The following is a 25,801-nucleotide window of genomic DNA, read 5'->3' as shown; positions in this document are numbered from 1 at the left end:
GGAATAGATTTTGAAAGTCTTAATCTGCTATGCAAAGGAATTTGAACGTTATCCAAACACAAAGTTTGTAAAACACTAGTATGGTTTTCAAGGAAATCATTCAAGATCTAAGCCATTTCTAGATTCCTTTTCCACCATCTGTAGCAACACCTTTCATTCTCATGGTCTAAAGATGGCAATTTTACCTCCAGGTATTATCTTCATATTCAAGCAATAAACAAGAAAGGGAAAAAGGCATGAGTATGCTAAATTGTCCACTGTTAGTGCTAAAAGCTTTCTCAGAAGCTCAGACCACTAAGTTTCTTTTATCCCATTGCCCAGAATTATGACACTTGACCTTGCCTACATGCAAAGGAGGCCTGGGAGATTTAGTTATTTGCCAGGTACCTTGCTGTCAAAATAAATTGTGATTTATAAGAAAGAATATTTGTTGGGACATACAGCTAGCTGAGTCTGCCAGACACATTTCCTTTTTTAAAAAAAAAAACTTTTATTGAAGTATAGTTGATTTACAATGCTGTCTTAATTTCTGTTCTACAGCAAAATGACTGTTATACATGTATATTCTCTTTCATATTCTTTTCCATTATGGTTTATCACAGGATGTTGAATATAATTCCCTGTGCTGTAAAATAGGACCTTATTGTTTATCCACACATTTTGCTTTTAAATGTAAAGAGGTAGAATGTTTTCTTATGGGTCTTTCTTTCTTACTGATGTTTTGGATACAGTGTCGTCTCTCAACATCTATTAAAGGGATTGGTTCCAGGACCCTTGTAGGGATTGGCTCCAGGACCCTTGTAGATACCAAAATCCACAGGTGCTCAAGTCCCTTATATAAAACAGCATAGTATTTATATATAAGCTAGGTACATCCTCCTATATACTTTAAATCATCTCTAGATTACTTATAAGACTGAATATAATGTAAATAGTTGTAAAAATACAATCTAAATAGTTGCTGACATGCAGTGAATTCAAGTTTTGCTTTTTGAAGTTATGGAATTTTTTTTTTTTTGGAGTATTTTTATCTGTCATTGTTTGAATGCACAGATGTAGAACTTGTGAATACACGGGCTGGCTGTGGCAGTACACTAAAAATAGAGGAAAGGAGGCAGAGAGATTCTAAAGGAGGAAGGTCACCTGAGAATAGGAGTCTACCTTTTCTCCAGGTACAAGTGAATTTCTAACTTGTTCTTTTTTCCCTTTCTAACTGCTCACTTTTGTGGAATAAAAGAAGTGCTTAAGGTTCTAAAAAAATACTGATCCAGAAAGGCTAGACTTGAGAATAGAGCAGCCTGGATTTGTATTATTGGAGCAAACAGAGATAGGCTGAATTTTACCTATTAACTCATTAGAAACAAAATGGAGGATACTTGAAGTTAACAAAGACAATCAAACTCTCCATCTTGATTCTTAATTCCAAAAATGTTACCATTTCTTCATCAATCCCTTTGTAATGTGACTTTGCAACTACTATCATCAAGAAATGGTGTTGGTGGTGCCAATTTCCCAACTCTAAAATTTGGGCTGATCTTGGGGCATGGTTTGGTTAAGGGAATGCTGTATATATGTGTCAGTTCAAAGCTCAGGTCTCAAAAGACTGTGTACTTTCACTTTCTCTCTTTGAATCCTCAGTTTGGTTCAGTTGCTCAGTCGTGTCTGACTCTTTGTGAACCCATGAACTGCAGCACGCCAGGCTTCCCTGTCCTTCATCGTCTCCCAGAGCTTACTCAAACTCATATCCATTGAGTCAGTGATGCCATCCAACCATCTCATTCTCTGTCGTCCCCTTCTCCTCCTGCCTTTAATCTTTACCAGCATAAGGTTCTTTTCCAATGAGTCGACTCTTCTCCTCAGGTGGCCAAAGTATTGGAGTTCAGCATCAGTCCTGCCAATGAATATTCAGAGTTGATTTCCTTTAAGACTGCCTTGTTTGATTTTCTTGCAGTTCAAGGAATTCTAAAGAGTCTTCTCCAACACCACAGTTTGAAAGCATCAATTTTTTGATGATCAGCCTTCTTTATGGTCCAACTCTCACAGTCAGTACATGACTACTGGAAAAACCATAGCTTTGACTATACGGACTGTTGTCCCCTTTTTAAGACAACTTTCCTCAGTAATATCTCTGCTTTTTAATACGCTTTGAACCCTGGAGACCATGTAATCAAGTCTGAGGTAGACTACTGGATAGCAAAAAAGGCAAGATCCAATCGTGCTGTTACCCTAGACCATAGCAAACAAACCATCAGACACTAGAGAAAAGCCATTGTAGACAAGGTAGGTCCCAACCAATCTTCCAACTGTCTTAAAAAGTCCAGTTACATTCGGCTAAGCTTGAACCAACCCAGATCTGTACAGTTGTGAGCAATAAAAAGTGTCTATAGTTTGAAGTCACTAAACCTTTTGAGAAGGTTTGGTGCACAACAATAAATCATTGATATATTGACAATTGGGATTTCCTAAAATAAATAGTCTTCCGTTTGGGTACTTTACAAGTATCTCAGAGATTTACAGTTATATATTATTTATATTGTAAGTAAATTGCTTTAGTCATATCTGAATGGGAATAGTCTCAAGTAAATGAAAATTTGATTTGGAGGATAGAAAAGAGAAAATACTGAGGCAGGTCACTAGGTCACTTTCTGGAAGGACTGTGAGATTTAGGAACTATGGAGGAAAGCATGATATTATTAGTGGACTCCAAGGCAGGGAAGGGCTTAAGGAAAATTAGATGGCTCTGGGAGAAACTACAAAAGATTAATAGTAAGAATTAGAAACTTAGTCATTTATTGAGCACCATACTAAATGCTTAACACTCATTGTGATTTGATTTCAACCTAACCACAGTCTTTGAAGTTGTGAAAATGAGGCTTTGTATAAGTTATCTCACTTGGCCAAGGTCAGAGAAGTGGTGAGCTCCAGAGCCAGAGTCTACATGACCTCTAAACATTGGGCTCTGCCTTTCATTTTGTTTCTGTGGCTAGGACTCCAATGGTAGTTGCTGTGCAACTGAAGTTCTTGTCTGCACTCTGATCGTAGATGATAAATATTTGAGTTGCAATCTCGGAACTTTTTGCTACGCTGTCAACCTCAGTTCACAAAGAGTTCATTCTAGTATCTCCAACACAGATTGCTCTTAAGTCTAGGTCTTAATTCCTCTACTTTCCCTTTCTTTCATAGATGGAAAAGATAAAGGAATGGGGAAAAAAATAAGAGTGAGTGTTGCTTCTGAAACTGTTCTCAGCAAGATTACTAGCATGACATATGGAGACATCCACACATCCATCCCCACACACACCCATCCCTATCTACACACACATGCACGCACCATACACACACTATATACTACTTGCCTTGATTTTGCCATATATGTTATTTTTCCAAAATAATCAAGCAAATTCTGCCAATCTTCACTCCTTGTAAAGATGCTGCAATGGATGAGAAGTATATTCTTTGGGATGATATATGTTGAACCTTAGTTTTCTTATCTGTAAAATGGAAAGAATGATAATATTTACTTGAAAGGAGATGTCTTCTCTATCTCAGTTTGATCACTTATTTAATTGGTCAAACCAAAATCCAGATGTGAGTTTTGATTCCTTGTCCTCCTCTTCCATCCATATCCCAGCCTCTAGTGAGACTCACTGACTTTACCTCCAAAAAGTATGCTGAATCCAATCATTTTGCACCATGTCCAGTACTACTGTGCTTGTTCAAGGTGTCATCATTTCTGGCCCAACCTACTGTAATACTTTCTTAAACATTCTGCTTCCACTTATCCCACCACCACCACCATTCTGCGTACTGAGGCCAATAATACTTCTAGAACAAAAGTCAGATGATGCGGTTCCCCCGTACTCTGAAATGCATATACTGACACTTAATGCCCAATGTGGAGCTTCCCCGATGGCTCAACTGGTAAAGAACCTGCCTGCTAATGCAGGAGATGCAAGAAACGTGGGTTCGATCCCTGGATCAAGAAGAGCCTCTGGAGAAGGAAATGGCAACCACTCCAATATTCTTGCCTGGAAAATTCCATGGGCAGAGGAGCCTGTTGGGCTGCAGTCCATGAGGTCGCAAAAAGTCAGACACGACTGAGTGCTCATGCACACATAATGCCCAATGTGATGGTGTTTGGACTTGGCGCCTTTGGAAGGTACTTAGGTCAGAAGGTTGAACCTCTCATACATGAGATTAGTGCTGTTATAAGAGACAGATCCTGATGCTGGGAAAGATTGAAGACAGGAGGAGAATGGGACGACAGAGGATGAGATGGTTGGATAGCATCACTGACTCAATGGACATGAGTTTGAGTAAACCCCAGGAGTTGGTGATGGACAGAGAAACCTGGTGTGCAGCAGTCCATGGGGTCGCAAAGAGTTGGACAAGACTGAGTGACTGAACTGAACTGAACTGAGCTGAAGAGACAGAGCTCCCTTGCTCCTTCCATTCTAAGACGATACAGCAAGAAGATGGCTGGCTGTGAACCAGAAGCAAGTACTCAGCAGACACAGACTCTGCCGGTGCCTTGATCTTGGACTTCCAACTCCAGAATTGTGTGAAATAAATTTGTTACTTATAATCTGCCCAGTCTATGGTATTTTGTTACATTAGCCCAAACAGACTAAGATATTCTGTTTTAAACCCTTCAATGCCTTTCTGTTTTTCAATGTAAAACTCGCCTACCTTTTTGATCTCAGTTTTGTACCACACTCCCATCTTGCAACTTTGGCCTTGGTTCTTGTCTCTCAAACATTCTAGGCATCTTTGTTCCTCACTTACAAACATCGTGTTGGCTGTTTCTTCAACTTTACTCACTTGATTTACTCCTTTCCATTCATGTCAGAGCTTAATGCCCCTCCACAGTTTGCCCTCCATGGCCACTCAATCTACAGTAGCTCCCGGGTCACTTTCCACCTCCTCTTTTAACATCCCCTGCTATTTGCTTGTCGCTACATTCATTTATTTGTTTCATTAGAACATAAGTTCCATGTGACCAGACAGAGACCATGGCTGGCATATTTACCAGTGACAAGGGAGTGCCTAGAATATAGCATGTCATCAAAGAATATTTGTCAAAACAATGTGCAGTGTCACTCCTTTACTTAGCACACTCAAGTGAATATGAAATCAGCAGTTAGTGTAAAATCCAAAGTCTTTATCATGACCTAAAAGTTTATGTGTTTTCTGGGTGTCTGCTTCCCTCTCTGATTTCCTCCTCGTAAAATTTTCTTTTGTTCATTATGTTCCAGTCTCTCCAGCTTTCTTTCCTTCAAGTTTAGATCCAAGTTTAAATCCAAAGCCCTTTGCATATGTTATTTCCTCCTTCCTGCCCCTCTTCCTCCATTGTTTTTCCCCAGGATCTACCTATAACTGGATTCTTATCCTCAAGTTTAACCCCAAATATCAGCTTCTAGAAAGTCCTTCTCTGACCACATTATTGATGTTGCCTCCTCAACTTCACATCATGTTACTCTGTTTTATTCAGTATATTTATAATTCTCTGAGCTTGTATTTTTCTTTGCTTGTTGTTTACCTCCTACATTAGAATGCAAACTCCATGAAACCAGAGAATCGAGTGTTTCTTGAAAGTGAAAGTCACTCGGTCATGTCTGACTCTGTGATCCCATGAACTGTAACTCTCCAGGCTCCTCTGTCCATGGAATTCTCCAGGCAGGAATACTGGAGTGGGTTGCTATTCCTTCCTCCAGGGGATTTTCCCAACCCAGGGATCGAACCTCAGTCTAGTGAATTGCAGGCAGATTCTTTACCATCTGAGTCAGCTATCACCACTATGTTGTCAGTACCTTGAACAATACGGCAATGTCAGTGTTCCACCAAAGATTCTTACCCTCATTCTTTTGATTTGCTTCAAAGGCAGCTCTTTAGCTCTGATATTGATATTAGATTGAGTATCTTTCAGTATCCAGTCCTAATGACATGATTTGAAGGCCTAATCATGGCTTTCCAAATTGGGAAAGGAGTACCTCAAGGCTGTATATTGTCACCCTGCTTATTTAACTTATATGCAGAGTACATCATGAGAAATGCCAGGTTGGATGAAACACAAGCTGGAATCAAGATTGCCGGGAGAAATATAAATAACCTCAGATATACAGATGACACCACCCTTATGGCAGAAAATGAAGAAGAACTAAAGAGCCTCTTGATGAAAGTGAAAGAGGAGAGTGAAAAGGCTGGCTTAAAACTCAACATAGGACACATGTAAACCCATGGCTGATTCATGTCAATGTATGGCAAAAACCACTACAATATTGTAAAGTAATTAGCCCCCAACTAAAATAAATAAATTTATAAAAAAAAAAAAAACCCTCAACATTCAAAAGATGAAGATCATGGCATCTGGTCCCGTCGCTTCATGGCAAATAGATGGGGAAACAGTGACCATCTTTATTTTCTTGGGCTCCAAAATCACTGAGGATGGTGACTGCAGCCATGAAATTAAAAGACACTTGCTCCTTGGAAGAAAAGCTATGACAAACTTAGACAGCATATTAAGAAGCAGAGACATTATTTTGTCGACAAAGGTCCTTGTAGTAAAAGCTATGGTTTTTCCAGTAGTCATGTATGGATGTGAGAGTTGGACCATAAAGAAAACTGAGTGCAGAAGAATTGATGATTTTGAACTGTGGTGTTGGAGAAGACTCTTGAGAGTCCCTTGGACTGCAAGGCGATCAAACCAGTCAATCCTAAAGGAAACCAGTCCAGAATATTCATTGGAAAGACTGATGCTGAAGCTGAAGCTCCAGTACTTTGGCCCCTCGATGTGAAGAACTGACTCATTGGAAAAGACCCTGATGCTGGAAAAAATTGAAGGTGGGAGGAGAAGGGGACGACAGAGGATGACATGGTTGGATGGCATCACCGACTCAATAGACATGAGTTTGAGCAAGTTCCGGGAGTTGGTGATGGACAGGGAAGCCTGGCATGCTGCAGTCCATAGGTTCGCAAAGAGTCGGATACCACTGAGCAACTTAACTGAACTGAATGTAACACCACGTGGTAGTGAATTTATTTCGGTGACTATGCCGGGGACCCATGTCTTTGCCATAATTTTGTTTTCTCGGAAAAGAACCAGATCCTTGTACATTCTTCTTGCATGACACTCTCCATGCCTTAGTGGAGGTGAGACTTTGTGCCAATGGACTTCTAAAGAAATTTGAAAGACAATCCTTAGAATAAACAAAATTCTGATGTAGGAGAGGTAAACATGATAAGATGACTTTGTAGACATTAGAATAAGCACAGATTGAGAACTACTTTGCCAGTTAGCCAAATTTTGGTAATGACTCATGTAATGTCCTTAAAGCATGATTCAGTGGACTTATTATTCTGAAGAAATACAGCATGATTATTCATCACTCATTCTTTCAACACATATTTAATAAATACCTATTAGAATTAAAGCACTGCTGAGGCATGGAAGGTACAAAAAAGCATTATCCATCCCTCACCACAACCCATAGGGTATAGAAATTTCACGTGCAAATTTTTCCTTAGAATGTACTTTAAGAAGTTTTTTTAAAACTGCAAATAGAAGATTCTAATTTTCATTCTGTTTCACCTTTGGTAGTATCTCCTGTTAACTTCCTTGGTCTTCTGTGAAGTATTAAAAATAAGAGAACTTTTAAATACATACTTTGTCCAGTAATTTAACTTCTAGGAAACTTGGTTTCTTCATCTTCAAAAAGGAGATTATAACCTTGTAAGGATATTCTTAAAATTAAGTGTCAAATTGTTAAAATTAAGTGGTAATGTACACACAGTACCTGAAGTGCAATCTGTATTTAACACTTTCTATCTATAGATATTATTATTATTCTGTTAGTGCCACCGCATTCTTCTCACCCAGGCTTGAAAACATTTTCTTTAAAATAAAATCACAAAACCACATAAAATCAATTATCGAGTTCTACTGGCTCTTTTTTAAAAATGTTCCTCATAATTGTCCTTTCCTTCCCATTTCTACTGCCACTTTCTTAATTCCCCTTCCTTATTTCATTGTCTCAGATTTTGTGTTGGGGAACAAAATAATTTTTCATAAGACATACTTTTCTGTCCCCCCCCTTTTTGTTTTTCAAATTTTTTAACTGAAGGATAATTTCTTTACAGAATATTGTGGTTTTCAGTCATACATCAACAAGAATCAGCCAAAGGTACACCCATGTTCCCTCCCTCCCAGATCTCCATCCCATCTCCTTCCCCACCCCACCCTTCAGCCTGTCACAGTGCCCCTGTTTGAGTTCCCTGAGTCATACAGCAAATTCTCACTGGCTATCTATTTTACATATGGTATTGTAATTTTCTATTTTACTCTCTCCATACATCTTTCCTTCCCCTTCCCCCCATGTTCATAGGTCTGTTCTTTATGTCTGTTTCTCCATTGCTTCCCTGAAAATAAATATCTGTTCCCCTTTTTTAAGACAACTTTCCTCAGTGGCTCCCTCTGTCTGTCTGTGTTAGTCACTCGGTCCTGTCCAAGTCTGGACTGTACCCCACCAGATTCCTCTCTCTGTCCATGGAATTCTCTAGGCGAGAACGCTGGAGTAGGTTGCCATTCCCTTCATCAGGAATCTTCCTGACCCAGGGATGGAAATTGCATCTCCTGCACTGCAGGCAGATTCTTTACCACTGCGCCACCAGGGAAACCTATCAGGGACTCCCTAGTATACATCAAATGAAACACAATAGCTGCTGCTCAGAGTCCTCACAATTATACTTTTCTAATCATTTCCATAGAACCTGAAGAAAAACCCTGTGCTTCTATCGCATTCATTCACTGTATCTCCTGGATCCATCAGTCGTGTCTGACTCTTTGCGACCCCATGGACCATGGAATTCTCCAGGCCAGAATACTAGAGTGGGTAGCTGTTCCCTTCTCCAGGAGATTTTCCCAACCCAGGGAAGAACCCAGGTCTCCTGCATTGCAGGCAGATTCTTTACCATCTGAGCCACCAGGGAAGCCCAAGAATACTGGAGTGGGTAGCCTATCCCTTCTCCAGGGGATTTTCCTGACCCAGGAATCAAACTGGGGTCTCCTGCATTGCAGGCGGATTCTTTACCAACTGAGCTATCAGGGAAGCCCTCATCCCTCAGAGCCACCTCAACATCTTTTAATCATTCTAATGGAATTATCCCCTTATCTCACTCTTCATGGATATCTACGGTATAGCATCCCTTCTATAGCATTTATTTTGTATTAAAATGTATTTTGGAAACACCATGGTGTTGGCTACATTATAAAAGCATAGGTCTTCAGGCCAAACAATTGTGGTGATTAAACTAATAATTCACCTTGAATATACCTAATCATTGTAAAGCACTTAATAAATACTATCATTAATATTATTGTTGTGTACATTTTTTATTTTCCTACTAAAATGTTCCTAGATGACAATGATCTTCTGGTACTGGTGGTACATTTTCTAGTACATTATCTAGTAAACTTTTATTATATTTTTAGTAATTCTAATTACTTGCTCATACTGATTTCTTATAGGCTCTGGGTTACTTCATGCTTTAAGATGTGATAACTTCATCACAATAACTTCAGCACATTGTCAAGGATGTGCTAACTCATGCTCACTGTGATTGATATGTGATTTGAAGAGTATTAGTGTTGATTAAAAAACCCATTTAACAAGTTAGGGTATGTATGTGGATAGAACAGTTGTTTCAAGTACTATGACATCTTATTTGCAATTAACACTACTTACTGCATGCCCCCATGCCAAAGAATACCAGGTAGCTTAAGAAGTGCTTAGCTCCTTATCTTGCAAAACTTGTTTTTTTGTATTGAATGGGAAGGAGGTTGGACTGATAAAAGGAATGACATTTTATTTGAGGATCTCAATGCATTTGGTGAGGTTATAATCTATTTTGCAGATGAAGCACACTTAGGTTTGTAGCAGTTCAATGCATTTCCTTTGGCTACACTGTCATCCAGGAAGAGGACTATCTACACAGTATAATATTTTATATTTCAAAACACTATACTTGCCTTTTCCAAAATAATTCATATGCTCTTTTATCTTATGGCCACTGTGCCTCAGTCAGAGTTCCTCTGTTACGTGCCAGATGTTAAGGCAGGAGGCAAACTGATGGTCTACCTAGAGTGACAGAATTGAACTTTAGCTGTGAGTTTCTTACTAGGATTTTCCCCTCATTTTATTTAATTTTTTTTCATTCTTCCTACTTATTTTTAATTTGGGTCAGTGTGTTTCAATATGTGTATTATTTTAAGCATCTTGAGTCCCTTTTTGAACAAGATGGGCACATAACTAATTTTTACACTATTTATACATTTCTGTTAAATGGAGACACTCCTTCCTTGACACTTAATAACTATGGGACCCAGAGAAGTTATTTAACATTTTGTAGTTCCCTCCCTGTAAAGTGGAACTAATAATCCATAACTCTTAGAAATGTCTTGGGGATTAAATGAAATAACTCATGTAAATTACTTGGTGCATAGTAGGCATTCAATAAATGTCAGTTTGCTCCTTATTCCAGTTAATAATGCTTATTAAACTATATTAAAAACTAGAACCAGACTGTGATAATGCATTTCTTTATTAAATACTTAAGCCAAATAACTAATTTCCCCCAGGGAGAAAAGAAAGAGAGATGTTGAATTAGTTTCATTTGGTCAACTTATTTACTAATCTTTTTTTCAGCATTATTTAGTTTAACAGCCCATAATTTAGTTTCCATGCAACCAAAATGTCACAGTTCAGTATTCCTTTTAGCTCTATTGTGATTGTTCTTTTTAATCTATCTTCACATACGCCACTTATTAGAGATCATTATTAATTATATTAACAGCTCGATTGTGTTTCATAACAACTTCGTGCTGACAAACTTTGGCTCTCAACAGTTTCCCTGAGGTCTGACGAATTAAAAGGATCAACTTTTAAACGGCAATGTTACAGGAAAAGAAAAACCCCGGTTGCAGGGGAGACCCACACTGTCTATATTCTTTCGTGTTAATTTTATACGTTTGTATTTAAGTAGAGCCACATTTTTCTCAAGGACGGAATCCAAGTGAGGCAGGAAGGAAAAGTGGGAACGTACTAACCCAGCCGGCGCGACGGTATCCTTGCACCTTTAAGGACTGGAGACTTGGTGTTAGCTCGGCCTCCTTCCCAGCCCACCTCTGAACTCTGATTGACAGGGCGCCGGGCGAGGAGGAGCCGAAGGAGGCCGAGGAGGAGGTGCAGGAGGAAAGTAGAGGGAGGAGGGGCCTGTCTTTTCTTCAATGACCAATCAGGGAAGGGGGCGGGGCCACGAGTGCCCGCCTCTCTCCTTCCCTCCCCCGCCTCCTGGCTTCCCCGCCTCCCTCCTCCCCCCTTCCCTCTGCCCCCTCCTCTCTCCTCCTCGTCCTCCTCCTCCTTCTCCTCCTCCTCCTCTCAGGCTGTGGTTTTTCTGTATATGTTTCTGGAGTCCTGAGCCTGAGCTAAACAAAAGCAAGAGGCTGACGGGGCTGCTGGAGTTTGCAGAGACACGGAGGAGGAGAGAGCCTGTGCTCTGCCTTGCCGCCGTGGCTGGGGGAGATCTGGCTTTTGCAACAGCCCACCCCCTTTGAGATCACTCTGGCTCGGAGTGGGGGTGGGGGGTAGCGGGGGGTGGGGGGGAAAGTTTGCATTGCAATCCCCCTGCCTTCCTCTCCTTTCTCCCGGCCAATGCATATTTGCAAAAGGATTAAGCCACAGATTTAAGCGCCGGGAGCCCATTTCTGCCTTGCAAAGGAGACGGACTGAAAAACCAAAAGCCAGCTCTGATTTCTTTTCGTCAAGTGGGAAGGTGGTTTATTTTTCTTGCTTTTTTGGAGTCAACACCCTTCCCCACCAGTCCTTATCCCCACCCTCACCCCGCAACCCCTTCACGCCCCCCTCCCCCTCCCCACTCCCATTTCTCCCACCATCCTCTAAAGAGGCAAAGGGATTTTTTTTTTTCTTTTTCTTTTGGTCTTCTTTTTCCCCCCTTCTCTGTTTATCCTGAAAAGGATTTGAAGACAGCTTGAAGGATAAAAAGCCTTGGTGCTTCCCAGGAGCCGAGCCGAGGAGCAGAAGAGGAAGAGCCGGGGGCTGCCGTTGCCTTTGGAGATGGACGAGCAGCCCAGGCTGATGCATTCCCATGCTGGGGTCGGGATGGCTGGACACCCCGGCCTGTCCCAGCACTTGCAGGATGGGGCCGGAGGGACCGAGGGGGAGGGCGGGAGGAAGCAGGACATTGGAGACATTTTACAGCAAATTATGACCATCACAGACCAGAGTTTGGATGAGGCGCAGGCCAGGTGAGATGGAGGCTTTTCTTTTCCTTTCTTGGGGTTTTTTGTTTTTCTCCCTCTCGCCGGGGGAAACAATGGGAACCGAATCACCACAGCGCTTTCTTTTTAAATGTTATTCCTTGGCCCATTTTGACGAGCAACTATATGGCGGAGGAGTAAAATTTGAAGGAGCGTTGTTATCGAAAGTGCAATCTCCCATGCGGTGATGTGGCTGTCTGTATGTATATTTTCATATATTGTGTGTGTGTGAATGTAGAGACCTTCATATATATCCACACAAACACTCAGGCAAGCCGAAAATACTGCCAACTGATCCAAAAGCGGCCCTCGGCACTTTTTACTGCTTTAAAAAAGTGTCAGAGAGAGCAGAATTGTCAAGTTTTGAACAGCATTGCATGTCTTCTTGTTGAGGGACTCCGTAACATTACAAAATAAAATGTCCCATGAACACTTTATTTGCAAATATAGTTGACTCCTTACGTAAATCAGAGGCTTTGAATTTTCTATGTGGACGTACTCCTCTAAAATTAATTTTTATCTTTCCCCCTTTCCATATTAAAAAAAAAAAAAGGCAGAGTAATTGTCAGTAATTGTCAGCCATCCAGAAAATATTTTGCATTCATTTAATTGTTTCAAAAAGGCTGATGTAAAGAAAGAAGAGATACTGTTGCTTTTAAACATGTTTGTTCGGTTTTAGAGACTCGGGTATGTAGTGTAACTTTATTGTCTCTTATTTTGAGTCGGTTACTAACCTTCTGTGGCACAGAATGTATGGTTCTTTAAAAAAGGGTGGGGGGAGAAAATGAAGCATGCTCTTTTCCCCATGCTTCTTTCAGGACCACTTATATGCTACTAAAATAGAAATGAAGGCAAATGTGTATTTTATATATTTCCATCCTATAGGACACAAAGATCTTCATTAAGGAAGCATTATAAAGAAGCTGTGTAGCTTCTCAGTTAATCCACTGCCAAGTATATAGTTCTCCACTCTAGGATTTTACCATAAATTCTCTTTAAAAAAACAAAACATAAACTAAATGGCAACTCACCAACTGCTTGCCCAAGGCCGATCTTGAAAAGAAGAATTTAAGACACTCTAATGGCCACATAGGTCTTTCCAGTTACCCAGCTTTATTAAATCTCAGAAATAGTTGGTTTTTTAAGTCATATGTACACAGTTTCTCTACCTCACAAGACTTAGTTCTATGGAGAAGACATTATTATATATATTTTTGTTTAAGGGAAATGGGAATTTGAGTTGAGCAAATGATAAGGAGCAATTTTAAGGATGATATGAATTACACTCTTATTTTAGCTGTAAGCACATGCAACATGTAAACTCAAAGGTCCTGAGGTTTATGGGTGCTTGAAAACTTGGAAAGGTACAAAGACTGAAACTATGCTAATTTTTTTTTTAAATAGAGGAAGGTTTTCAAAATTTATTTGGTGCCCTTTTTGAATTTTATTATCTGGAGAAAAGCTAATAGATAGGGTCAATGGAAGATTTCCCACTGGCAATCTCTTTTTGAATTGGAACAGATTTCTCCATTACATTGTTCCAGAAAAATAAACTCAGACATACCAATAAACTGCCTCTAATAACAAGTTTATGCAGCCGAAGGGGCCGGTAGCACTGAGAACCACCACTTTTCTGATGTTTAGTCCCGCTCCTTTTTGTACAACTGAGGACAGTGGTGACTTGGCGGGTTCACCCTTTTAATGGCCTAGATGTTAAAAGAGAATCAGACACAATTTTGGGATGGGGAGATTTTCTGTTCTCTATAACCCAACCCCATGGATGTGCTTGGCAATACAATATTTCTGCAAAGCTGCATAGAATTTTTTGTTATTTGTTTTGCATTTGGGCCTTTATATAAGAATACCATTAATGAAAACGCCTTTAAAAGGCCCAGAAAGAAGTCTTTGATACCTTAAAGTCTTCTTCACCATTTTTCTCACCCCACACCAGAACTAAATCACCATTAAGCTTTTCTTTTTAGTTAAACAGTGTAACTCAGCAAATACTTTAAATGGGTTTTCCTTTCCTTAGTCACATCTTCATAATGTACATTTATTATTTACATAGTGAACCCTTCGTATTTTAGACACAATGTTTATGTTTATTTTGATACTCTTGAATTTTGAGATTATGACTCTTCTACTGTACAGTAGATAGAGCATGCTTCTGGTTTCTGTTCCTCAGGATGTGTATCTATTTTTTAACTTTGAAAGGAATTTAAAAAGAACTGCATGTGTCTTGAGTGCCAGAGGTTTCCATTTATCTTTATACATTCATTTTAGTTAGTCAACACAATTCCCTTAACTAATAGCTGATATGATCAGTATTTTGTTTCCAAAACAATATCCTTCTGTTAAGTGCTTCCAGGGTAAAATCAAGGGAAAGGCATTGTTTTGGTCCTCAAGTGTGTGCTGAATACAGACACACAGAAGAACCAGGTAAATCACTAATCTAAAAGGCAGAATTGTATTTATTTTTTTCCCGAATGGGTGCAAGGTCCTAATTGTAAATAATTGAATTTCAACACCTGCAAATAAGCAGTGTGTGCACAAGCGACATAGTGAACACAGAGAAATGAATCTATTCCCCATATGGGTATGTTTGCCCCCTGGCAATACATTTCCATACTCTTTAACTTGGGGACTGAAATTTTATAAATTGACAGTTCTGCTCAGAAGACCTTTCAAGCATCTTGTGTTTATGAGAATACAGGGGCATCTGCAGAATGAATTCAAACACATGGATGAATTAAATTTGAAAACACACACACACACACACACACACACACACACGGACTGAGAAGCAGACAGCTCCTAGGCTATGGTGGTTGCATAGATGAAACAAAACTGTTAACCCATGCATTTGACTCTGCCGTGTTTTCATTGCCCTGGATAGGATTATTGGTTTAAGACTTCCACTTGGACTAAACTACTCATAAAAAACAAAACAAAACAAGACAGAAAACCCCAAACTCTTCCTAAATGAGCATAATTGAGGTTAGTTCTGTTCTGTAGTTAAATCCCTGCTTTCTCCCTGCTAATTAACATTATTTCTTTTTCTGTGGCGGGACTCTGTGTATTAAGTCATAAAGCAATTGAAGCATGCCACAGAGTTATGCTTGGTCTATAATTTTGGCTAAATGCTCAATTTTTTTCCCCCTGTGCATTATCAGCAGCTTGATCCCAGGAGTCCACCTAAGCTATTCTGTTGTTGTTTCTTTCTTGCAGAAAACATGCTTTAAACTGCCACAGAATGAAGCCTGCCTTGTTTAATGTCTTGTGTGAAATCAAAGAGAAAACAGGTAGGAATGAGATTCCAACATTTAAGCATTTTCTTTGGCCAATTGACCACTTAAGCGGCAATCAGGAACCCATTATTTAAATATTAAAATTTCAGAATAGGAGTACTTTCAAGATTGATCGCATATTCCAATAGGAACTCCTGGTAGCCTTGCTTCCTGGAACAGAAAGCACCAACTTTCTCTGACAGTTATTACCAGGCATTAGTGGTTTGCTTGCCTTAACTCTATTCCTGGCCTCTTTGAAATAGAAGCTAAAACAGGTTCTGAAGGGAAATTTATAGAATGATGTGCCTGTGGGGGAAAAATATGAAAGTAAAAGTCTACTTCTTAAAGGAATATATTTTGGTCCATCTTTAAGACACTTAGTGTTTTTGGAGTTGGGCATGGGGGTGCTAAAGTGTTTAAAGTTTCCTCTTCTTTTTTTCTTGTAATTACACAAAGCAGCAAACTAGAGTTCTTGACAGAGTGTTGTCAGATACCTTTGTGGAACGCGTCACACAACATCAGGTTATCGGTATTTGAGTGCCCTGTGATTTTATAGCTGGGAGAATCGCTGGGTTTAGGAGAACAGAATGCAACGAGCTCACTCATTCTGTTGTTTTTCTACTTTCTAGACCTCATATCATGAACTAACACACTTATAACACATCCCAGGAGGGCATTTAAATTTTAAAGCAACAATTAAAAAATAGCAGTCATCAATCAGAGGTGTTCTTAAACAACAGATGCTCTGGGAAGGACACTTAGCAACATCCTCTTGTTTGTTTATTTTAATCCTTAATTTTCCAAAGTGGGTGAGTCTCTCCCTTGTAAAAAGAAAGAGTTGAGAAGGCAATCTGAAGCCAGGGCATAAAGATGAGGAACGAGTGGTGGTTATATAAAGCGGGAGCTTCTGCTGGCCTCTGACTTGGTCGCTCGCTGTGGAGCAGCGCAGAGTACCTGACATCCTATTTATTTATTTATTTTTTACAACAAGGAGTGTAACAGTCAATAATTCATATCTGAACCATATAAGCAAGGGCATGACATGAATGAAAGTGACAATAAATATGATTGCATGCCCAGTTGATATACATTGATAGTTACACATAAAAAAAGGAAGGAGGGGCTGTGAGGGCACACAGGGTGGCTTTTTTTTTGAGGGCTCTCTGTGTTTCTATTTTAAAAAATAAATAGTTTCAAGATGTGACCATTGATCGAATATGTAATTACATGGGTCTTGAAATATATGGAAAATTAGTAAGCAGCTCCTTTGTTGAATGTTATTTGTGTTGTGTGTGACATCCAGACAAAGCACCTGAGCAGTGATGTTCAGATCTTTTAAGTCTTCCAGGTTTCCTTGCCAAAGCCTAACCTTATTGCAAAGCTGGGAATTGCATTATTTTAGCTGTGATACACTTTTTAAGAAATGTACGGATTGTGCATTCAAATATCAAAAGGGCTTTTTCAGTTTGTCACACTTTTTAGTTTTTTTTTCTCTATTAGCCTGGAGCAGGAAACCTAAGTGCGTATGTATTTCTTTATCTTTTGTTTTTTTCTTCCTTCTCATTTTCTTTTTTCTCTGATTCTTATTTACATGGAATATTTGGTTTGTTGAAATTGTTGCTAATTGGGTATGCATTCCTGCTGATCTTGCTTCATAAAATACAGAATCAAGTTATAAAGGCATATTTGATAATTCAGTCTAAAGAGACTCTGTTTTTAAGACACTATCAGATTTTCATTGAAAGGAAGTCTATCAGGGCATTTAAATGTATATTGTGGTCAAAGTGTTTAATTTAGTCTTCTAATTAAAATCTACTGCTGAGGCAGTAGATCAAAGTGGATGGATGTGACTATAGATCTGGTTCTGGTGTGGATTCAAGAGTTTGCTCCTCACATGAGTATTGCCTAAACTATGGTGATAAGCAGTTGTATCGGTCAAAATCATGCTCTAAAGGTATAATTTATTGTTGGATTATATATTTTGTTTTAAAAATTTTCTGTTATTGAGTTACATTAATGTTTGGAGCTTTTTAAAAATCTAAATTAAGGTTTTGTATGCTGTCTTTCAAATAATATATTTTTAAAAATAGCTTAGTGAATACTGTAAATTGAAAATAATAAGGATAACTGACCCTGTGTTGAGAGGGAAACACACACACACACACAAGTTTTGGATTAAGAGGGCACCCATGGGTGAAAGTACAAAAAAAATAATAATAAAATAAAAAGAGGAAAAAAGAAAGACCTTTCTCCTATTCCTCAACTTGTGTATCAGAAGGATTAAGGAGAAGGAAGAAACCTTTCCTGGAATGTTGAGTGTTCCGTGTTGTAGGTAGGAGACAACTGCTGTGTGCTGAAAAGAACTCTTTGATTGTAAAGCATGGTTCCTTATTCAAGATCGACCTCACCCTCATTCTGAGAGCTGGCAAATCTTCCATATGGTTGATGTGTCCGCAACACAGTGTGTCTGTAAAGTTGTAGCAGCTCTTTTTTCCCCCTGCTTCCTGATACAGAGCTAGTGAAAAGATTATTTGGATGATCAGTTCATGTACATTCTTTCATTGTTTTGGGAGTTTCCCTATTGTTACTTTCAAGTCTTTACGCTGAATGAGTATTTTTGAGCTTCCTTCACAAGTATTGTAGAGGTTATTTGATTGAGGGTGGGCTCTGTTTGTTTGTATTCTCACAGGGAGCACACTCAGTGGGCTTACCTAGGTCTTTACAAGGAAGTCAGGACCCTGAGAGGAGCGTGCGGATTGCATTCCTTGGCGGCTTTTGCTTTTTCGATTTTTGTCAGAGACTTTCATTGGAAAACTCAGAAATTTGGAGGGAAACTAGCTAAGATTGTCTTACCAACCTTTTGGAACTTAAAAGAAACAGACATGCATAACACCTAAAGTAGGCAGCACCGTCTAGATTACAGTTGATTGATAGGTATTTAGTTAGAAATTACTGTGGGGATATTCAGGGAAAAAAAAAAAGAACCCAAGTGTCTTCTTGTTGAGTAATGTCGGTAAGTTTTTATTTTGATACCTTTTTGCTTTTTTAAATAAAAATGCCAAGAACAAGGAATGCCTGAACAATTCTCAGGCAGCAAATCTCAGACAGTAAGAAAACTCTGTCAAGACCTCTAGGAAGTATGTTTCAGAGGCGGCTTTTATCTGCTTGTTCTTTCTGGGAGCATAGAGATTTCATAGAGAGTTTTGGACCTTTTAATACTTCATTTTCTTTCATTTCTTAAGAACCATTCCTTGTCTTCTGACATATTAGCAATAGACTGGGTTCTGTGTATGTGTAGAGGTGGTGGTAGTGGGGTTGATGGGGTGGAGAGAAGGAGAAAAAAAAAAAATTAAAACATACTGAATTTCTTAAAAGGACCTTAACTATATTTTTAAACATTTCTTGATGTAAAAAAAAATTATGTGTCAAAAATCATGCCGGTTTAAAAATGAGGAAAAAACACAAAATATTGGTTGCCATTTACTAAGGAGACTATTTATAGATAGTAATGAATAGCTGTAATTGTTGTGAATAGTTTTTAATTTTAGAACAAAATAGCTATATATGGCAGTTTTCAGCAAATTTTCCTCTGAGCATCATCTGCTCTGGAGTTAAATCAAATCACTGAAGGATGTTAAAAAATTATTTTTGCTTACTTAATGCCCTTTTGTTCTCTCTCTCCTTCCTTTATTCTCTCTGTTCAATTAACACTCCCATCACAGGCTCTAGTTTTGTTTTTTTTTTTCTTAACTCTACTACTGTATTTCAGTTTTTTTCACCCTCTCTTATTAATTCTCACCTGCCACGTCTTTTTAGTATAGCAATTACATTATGATATTTCTGCTTCTCATCTTTTTATAGCTTTAGAGAATAATTTGTGTGTGTGTGCACGCACATGTATACATGTGTATGTGTGTGTGTTTGTATATGTAGGTGGAAGGGACACCATGGAAGGAAGTTTATATTTTAGGAAAATAATTCTGAAAGGATTAGGCCTTGAGCAGAGAACAGAAGTGAAATAACTTCAGAAAATTTGGGGGCTGACATGACAGGAGTGACTTTTCATAAATGTTCATCTCTAGAAGGCAAAAGCAAAAAAACTTTTTCTTGCTGATGACAGAATTCAATTTTTTTTTTTTTTTTTGTGAAAGGGGCAGAGAGAAAGGGAGCAAATGAAGGGGAGTTACTTGATGCAGTTTTACTTGAATTACCCTTTCAGGCACAGTGTGTTAGCAGAAGGCAGGTGATTAGACCCTATATATTTATTGTGATCTAGATATGAGCAATAGACCTACAATAATAAGACTCCGTGGAAGATACAATATCAGCTTCTGATGAGAAGCATCCCTTCTCTCCAGTCGTTTTGTGTCATCCACTTTTAGAAGCCGATTTGGACCCATTCTGGCACCTGAGAAGTGGGGAGAAGGTTGTAGCCAGCAGCCTGGGTCAGACCTACCTGAGTGAGGTCTTTGGAAATTTGGTGTCATGTTTTCTAGCAATTGGATGTCTATGAGGACTGGGAATGAGGAGCATTTTAGTGAAACTGAGGAAGCTTGAAGGTTTGTGAGTCGGGGAAAGGCACAGGGGAGACCTGTGATCTAGGCCTTGTGGGCTGTTGGGAGCTGGGAGCAGTGAGGGTGTTGGGTCCCCAGGTAGGTGGCAGGCTGCACTCTGGGTGGAGAGGTGGCAGGGTCTGGCTCACTGCTGAGGTCCGGCCTCTTTTACATCCCTTTGCTTCTCTGTTCTGCTGACATTCATATGCTTTTGGTTATTGTTGGCAAAATTAAAAAATTTACCTGCAAACAAACCAAAACTCAGATATTAAACATATTTAAATAGGAAAGCATTTTAATCTTTTCATTTAAAGCGTAACCCTGGCTTCTCTTGAGACATAGTTTTACATGTATGCCTTAGGAAAACTTAGGCTGCACTTTGGTTTCCAACTTCTGTTAGATGAATGCTGTTATGGTTGGAACTTGGTGTAGTGATTCTAAACATACTTTTTACCTTTACTTTTTATTTAAAAAGTCACCCAAAATGCCACATGATTGAGGCAATGTCCTAGGTACAGCTCCCAAAGACAGCTCTTACTCATTTTGCTATGCTCCTGGAAGCACCCCGTCCATGTGCATGGACATTTTAGTCTGGGTTAGAGGAATATAATAATTCTAGCCCCACTCTTGCACCCTACCTGAAACGGTGTGGTAAGGTTTAAGGAATGTAGTAACTGATGAATAAAATAAGCAGAGGATTAATGAGTTGTTTGTAAAGTACTTTGAGCTCCCTGGGTGATACAGATAAGAGATATTGTATTTTCTATAGTAAATTACCTAAAGACTTGTATTCTGTTCCATTTCATAGTTTGCCAATGTGTTAGCTCTTCCTTTGAGTATATAATTGAGTGGTGAGGTAGTCAGTATGTCCCATCAGGAGAATTCTCTGGTTAAATCTTTTGTCTCATCTTCCTCTTAGCGATAACACTTCTCAGAATTTGGCAGAGTGATTTCCAGAATTAAAAAAGAAGAATTGTGAGTATAAACTGACATAGGATTATAAAACCTATCTTCCTTCATGGCAGAATAAGGTCAGTGGTGACTTCCCGGAAGGTCGTCTTACTTCTGACAGCTCTCTTTCAGGCTCTCAATTATTGGTGGAAATCAAGATTGCAGTGGGTGGAAAAATTCATCCATTTTGGTTTAGGTCATGGTTTCAACTATATCTCTCATTGATACTCTGTCATTAAGTAGAAACTGGGGTCGATCCCTCATACCTGTACTAGTTCTGGACATATCACTAAGTAGTTATAAGTTGACAGGTAGATAGCTTAAATACCTTTAGGAGAAACTATAATAGTAGTGGTTAAGGATTTGGTCTCTGAAGCTTGACAGCCTGGGTTTGTATCCCAAATCTCCAACTTTTTCAGTTGTGTGACCTAGTTAAATTTACTGAACTTCTCTGTGCCTCATTTTTTTTTTTTTTCTACTTAGAAAATAAAGATAAAAATGGTACCTATTTTGGAGGGTTATTGTGAGGATTAAATGAAGTAATACATGTAAATTACAGTGTCTGGCATAGAGTAAACAGTCCATAACTGTTAGCTTTTATTATTTCTGGCCCTGTTTTCTTACATGAAAAAGAGAGTCTTGTACCAGATGGTCCCTAAAGACCAAGCCAATTCCAAGACTCTGTAATTCTGTGCTGAAAAAAGAAAAATAGTGCTGAATTTAAGATTTGTTTTCTTATGTTTCTCTTGCCATTCTCTTAAAGTGAGAATGAGTTGTATCTGGCCAAAAGGCTGGGCAAGGTTGGGAGAAGAGGGGAAAAAAAGAATGGATAAGAGCAAAAAAAGGTTTGCAATTATCTACAAACTGGACAACAACCACCTGAAAAGTTACAATGGCATTTTTAGTGATGACATTTTCTTAGCGTCAGCATCTGGAGATATTATCTAATCATAGTTAAAAATATTTTCCCTCTGAAAACACATAGACCCATCCATTCAATTCACAAAGTTTCAGAGGAGGAAGAGTAATGTAAAGTGAGTTTAGGGCAACCTGACCTCTACCTGTCTTCCTCATATGTTCCTACTTGAGGGAAGAATGTTTAACAACAGCCTTGATACTAGTAGGTTTATTTTTTTTTATATATAGCTTTCTTGGGATATATTTCATATACCATGAAATTCACCCATTTAAATTATACAGTTCAGTGGTTTTGGTGTGCAACCATCACCACAACCTAAATTTAGAATATTTTTATCACCCCCTCCAACAAAACCCCTGTACTCATTACCAGTCAGTTTGTATTTCTTTCTTTGCCTAGCCCCTACTAATCACTAATCTCTGTCTGTATGGATTTTGCCATTGTGGACATTCACATAAATGGAATCATATAATATATGGTTTATTACTAGCTTTTTTCTCTTAGCATGGTGTTTTTAAGGTTCATTGTGCTGTAGCATGTACTGATACTTCATTCCTTTTTATAGCCAAATAATATTCCATTGTATGGATATACCACATTTTATTTATCCATTTATCAGTTGATGGACATTTAGGTTGTTTTCATATGTTGTTGCTGATCTGAACATTTGAACAAAGTTTTATGTGGCCATGTTTTTATTTCTCTGGATATTTACCTAGGAGTGGAATGTTGGATCATATGGTAACTCTGTGCTTAGCCTTTTGAGGAATTGCCAAACTTTTCCAGAGTAACTGTAATAGATGTATTCTTAAGTTTTATTGTAAATGACATTAAATTTGGTCTTCGGCACTCTCAGCATTCGATTTTTTCAGTCTTTTTCTTCAGTCACTGATTTTTCTTTTCCTCTATGTGGCAAGGTTTACTGTATTTTTTTGTCTTCTTGGATCAATACCTACTCTAAGAAAAGGTATTTTGATAGTTGTTTGACTTGAAGTGAACATGATCGAGGTTTATATGAAACCTCTCTCAGAACTATCTGCATTTTAGAGAGAAAAAGAAGTGAAGTCAAAGGAATGAATCTCTACAGCTGAAATTTCAGGTGTCAGGTTCCCGGAGAAGAAGACCTTTGCCAAGAAGACCAGACAGTGTTTTGAAGAGCAGTCTAGTATGGCAGAGAGAGCATGGTATTTGAGTGAAACCAGTCTGGATTCAGATCCTCACTTGTGTGTAACATTGGAAAGTTGACTTAACAGAGCTTCAGTATCCTTATCTGTAGAGTAAAGACAATGCAATGTAGGCTTGCTTGAGGGACTAAACAGGACAATAACATAAAGCACATAGTTGCATGAGTGTGTTAAATAAATAGCAACTACTGTTGTCTTTTTAAAACCACATGACTGACTGTCGACCTCTGGTCTCATTAGTTTGACACTGTCTATTCAGGTTGGGTTTTCTACCAGCTCTGGCCAGAAGTTTTTGAGACTCCCTGAGATACTTCCTGACAGTGCTTTTAAATGCTTCAAAAGATTTTCTGTATGAGAGGGGGGAACCCCCAAAACTCAGCAGAAGGTATCCCAACACTCTTGTACTTTCTTCCTTCAATCCTAGAGTTCTAGCTAGAGAAGAATCCCATTGAATAGTGCTATGCAGTGAACCCATATTTCATTCCAAATTTAATGTTTTAAATTTTGTAGTAGTCCACTGGAAAAAAAAAAGTGAAAAGAAACAGGTGAAATTAATTGTAATAATACATTTTATTTAAATCCAAATATATCTACAATATTTCAGCACATGGTCAATATAAAATTATTAATGAAATAGTTCCACTTTTTGTATTAGGCTTTCAAATCTATTGTATATTTTACATTTGCAGCACATTTTCCATTTGGACTAGCCATACTCCAAGTGCCCAAAAGCCTCATTGGACCAGTGTCTTCCATACTGGACAGCATGGCTGTAGAATGGTTGTTCTGGCATAAATCTTTGTTTTTTTCTTTTCTTGGCATAATTTTCACACTCTAAGGGAGACTCCTGGTTGTTCCCTACTCACACTTGATCTGGTGGTTCTGCACCAGTTGAAACTGGTTCTTGATGGATAGCCATGTTCCGAAAAAAAACATACCTAAGGAATCTCTTTCTGGCAGGGAATATCCCACTACTGGGAGCCGGGATGAGGTAGTTCCCCTTTAACTCCTTCTGTTTTTTACTTCTTTCTTTCCTTGACTCCTTGTTTGATGGTTTGATTCCTTATCCTTAACAGAATTTGAAATGTTCCCTAAAATAAAATAGGTGGTGGAAACAACCACCTTTTTTTTTTTTGTACAGCTAGAATACAGTGGAACAAGTACAGAGAATTCCATGTGGAGACAAAAAAAATTTGCTGGACCCTGAGTCAAGAGTTCTAAGACCTAACGCTGCCTGCCTCCAAGTTACTATGTTATTTTGAGAATGCCATTTATCCTCATGGTCTCATATTTCTACATCCATGGAATGGGCCACTCCAGTGAGCCACTAATCTGAGCCCACCTTTCACGATCATGAGGTCTAACATGGTCCCCGCCAGGGCCTGGATACATAGCACAGAAAGCATTTATGAAAGGAAATTCTTTCATTGTTATGGCACTTCTAATTTATCCTCTGACTCCTTATATCTTTTCTAGACAATCATGTAAAACTGGTTATGGTGGTGTTAAAGCTACTTCCATCAATCAAATTGAGTTGGAAAGGCAAGCTGGGAGGAAAAAAAAGGAGTGATTTTTTTTTTTTTCCCTAATTGAAGCATTCAGTATCACATTTTACAAAGCCAGCTGGAGGCCAGTCCCAGTTTAATCCACCTTGTTGACTCCATGACTAAATGCAAATTATGTTTCTTTTGCATCCTATCTGTTTGTACCTATTGGATTCTAGACTGAAAATTGCTTTTGGAAAATACAAAGATTTATGGTTGCAGACTTGGAAGTGCAGTATACCTTTGCCAAGTTCATATGGCACGGCCCAGGAAGTCAGAACATTTAGGTTTGATTTTCACCTTAGAATTGTGGACAGTTGCTTGGTCAGTGTGCCTCTGCTGAAATACTAAAATGATGTCTGTTTCCCGCCTACCTGTCAGTGGGGCTTCTGGAAACTTAAAGTGAAGATATTTAGAAAGATGTTTGACTTTCCTTAAGAAAGTGTCAGTGTGAGAAAAGTTCTCTATTTGTCCTGCTTTGAGACAAGTTTGAATCTGCCAGTAGGGCAAAGGAGTAAATTTACCTAGTGGCCTAATGCTGGGAAGGATTGGGGGCGGGAGGAGAAGGGGACGACAGAGGATGAGACGGTTGGATGGCATCACCGACTCGATGGACATGGGTTTGGGTAGACTCCGGGAGTTGGTGATGGACAGAGAGGCCTGGTGTGCTGCGATTCATGGGGTCGCAAAGAGTCGGGCACGACTGAGCGACTGGACTGAACTGAACTGTGCTGGTAGGGCTGCCAGTCGTTTTTCTGAAGGTTTTAGGTGATTTGAGCCCAAGTCTTGTCACTGTAAGAGAATCCTCCGTATAGTTACCATTGTTAATAGAACTGAAAGTTTGCGTTTATCTTTTGTTCCTAACAAAGAAAGCCTCTCAGAGACCCTGATGATGAGCCCAGCCTCAATCCATTGTGAAAGGCTCTCTGTGGATACGAGGTTATAGACGTTAATTCCTCACTGCAGAGGTGCTAGGGCCGTTCACCCTGCTTACATTAACAAACATTTAAAAACAAAGCGGGGGCGATACAA

The 25,801-nt window shown here is 39.0% G+C and overlaps 1 protein-coding gene across 6 annotated transcripts in view; it reads left to right on the top strand.

Moving 5' to 3' along the window:
* The first annotated feature begins 11,384 nt into the window (after positions 1-11,384).
* The window catches only part of PBX1 (PBX homeobox 1), a 329,982-nt gene continuing 315,565 nt past the window's right edge, over positions 11,385-25,801 (top strand). For 2 of the 6 annotated variants that reach the window (XM_081494035.1, XM_081494029.1), the window contains exons 1-2: positions 11,385-12,319; positions 15,560-15,633. In XM_081494035.1, the coding sequence (XP_081350161.1) occupies positions 12,129-12,319; positions 15,560-15,633 (265 nt within the window). In that variant the 5' untranslated portion in view covers positions 11,385-12,128. The remainder of the gene's footprint in view (positions 12,320-15,559; positions 15,634-25,801) is intronic. The other 4 variants (XM_081494036.1, XM_081494032.1, XM_081494030.1 and 1 more) reach the window with 4 other exon arrangements.

The sequence above is a fragment of the Giraffa tippelskirchi genome, chromosome 5, assembly GCF_054371585.1.
Source record: "Giraffa tippelskirchi isolate mGirTip1 chromosome 5, T2T-mGirTip1v1.2.pri, whole genome shotgun sequence".
NCBI lineage: Eukaryota > Metazoa > Chordata > Mammalia > Artiodactyla > Giraffidae > Giraffa > Giraffa tippelskirchi.
This window is presented reverse-complemented; position numbering and strand designations above follow the sequence as displayed.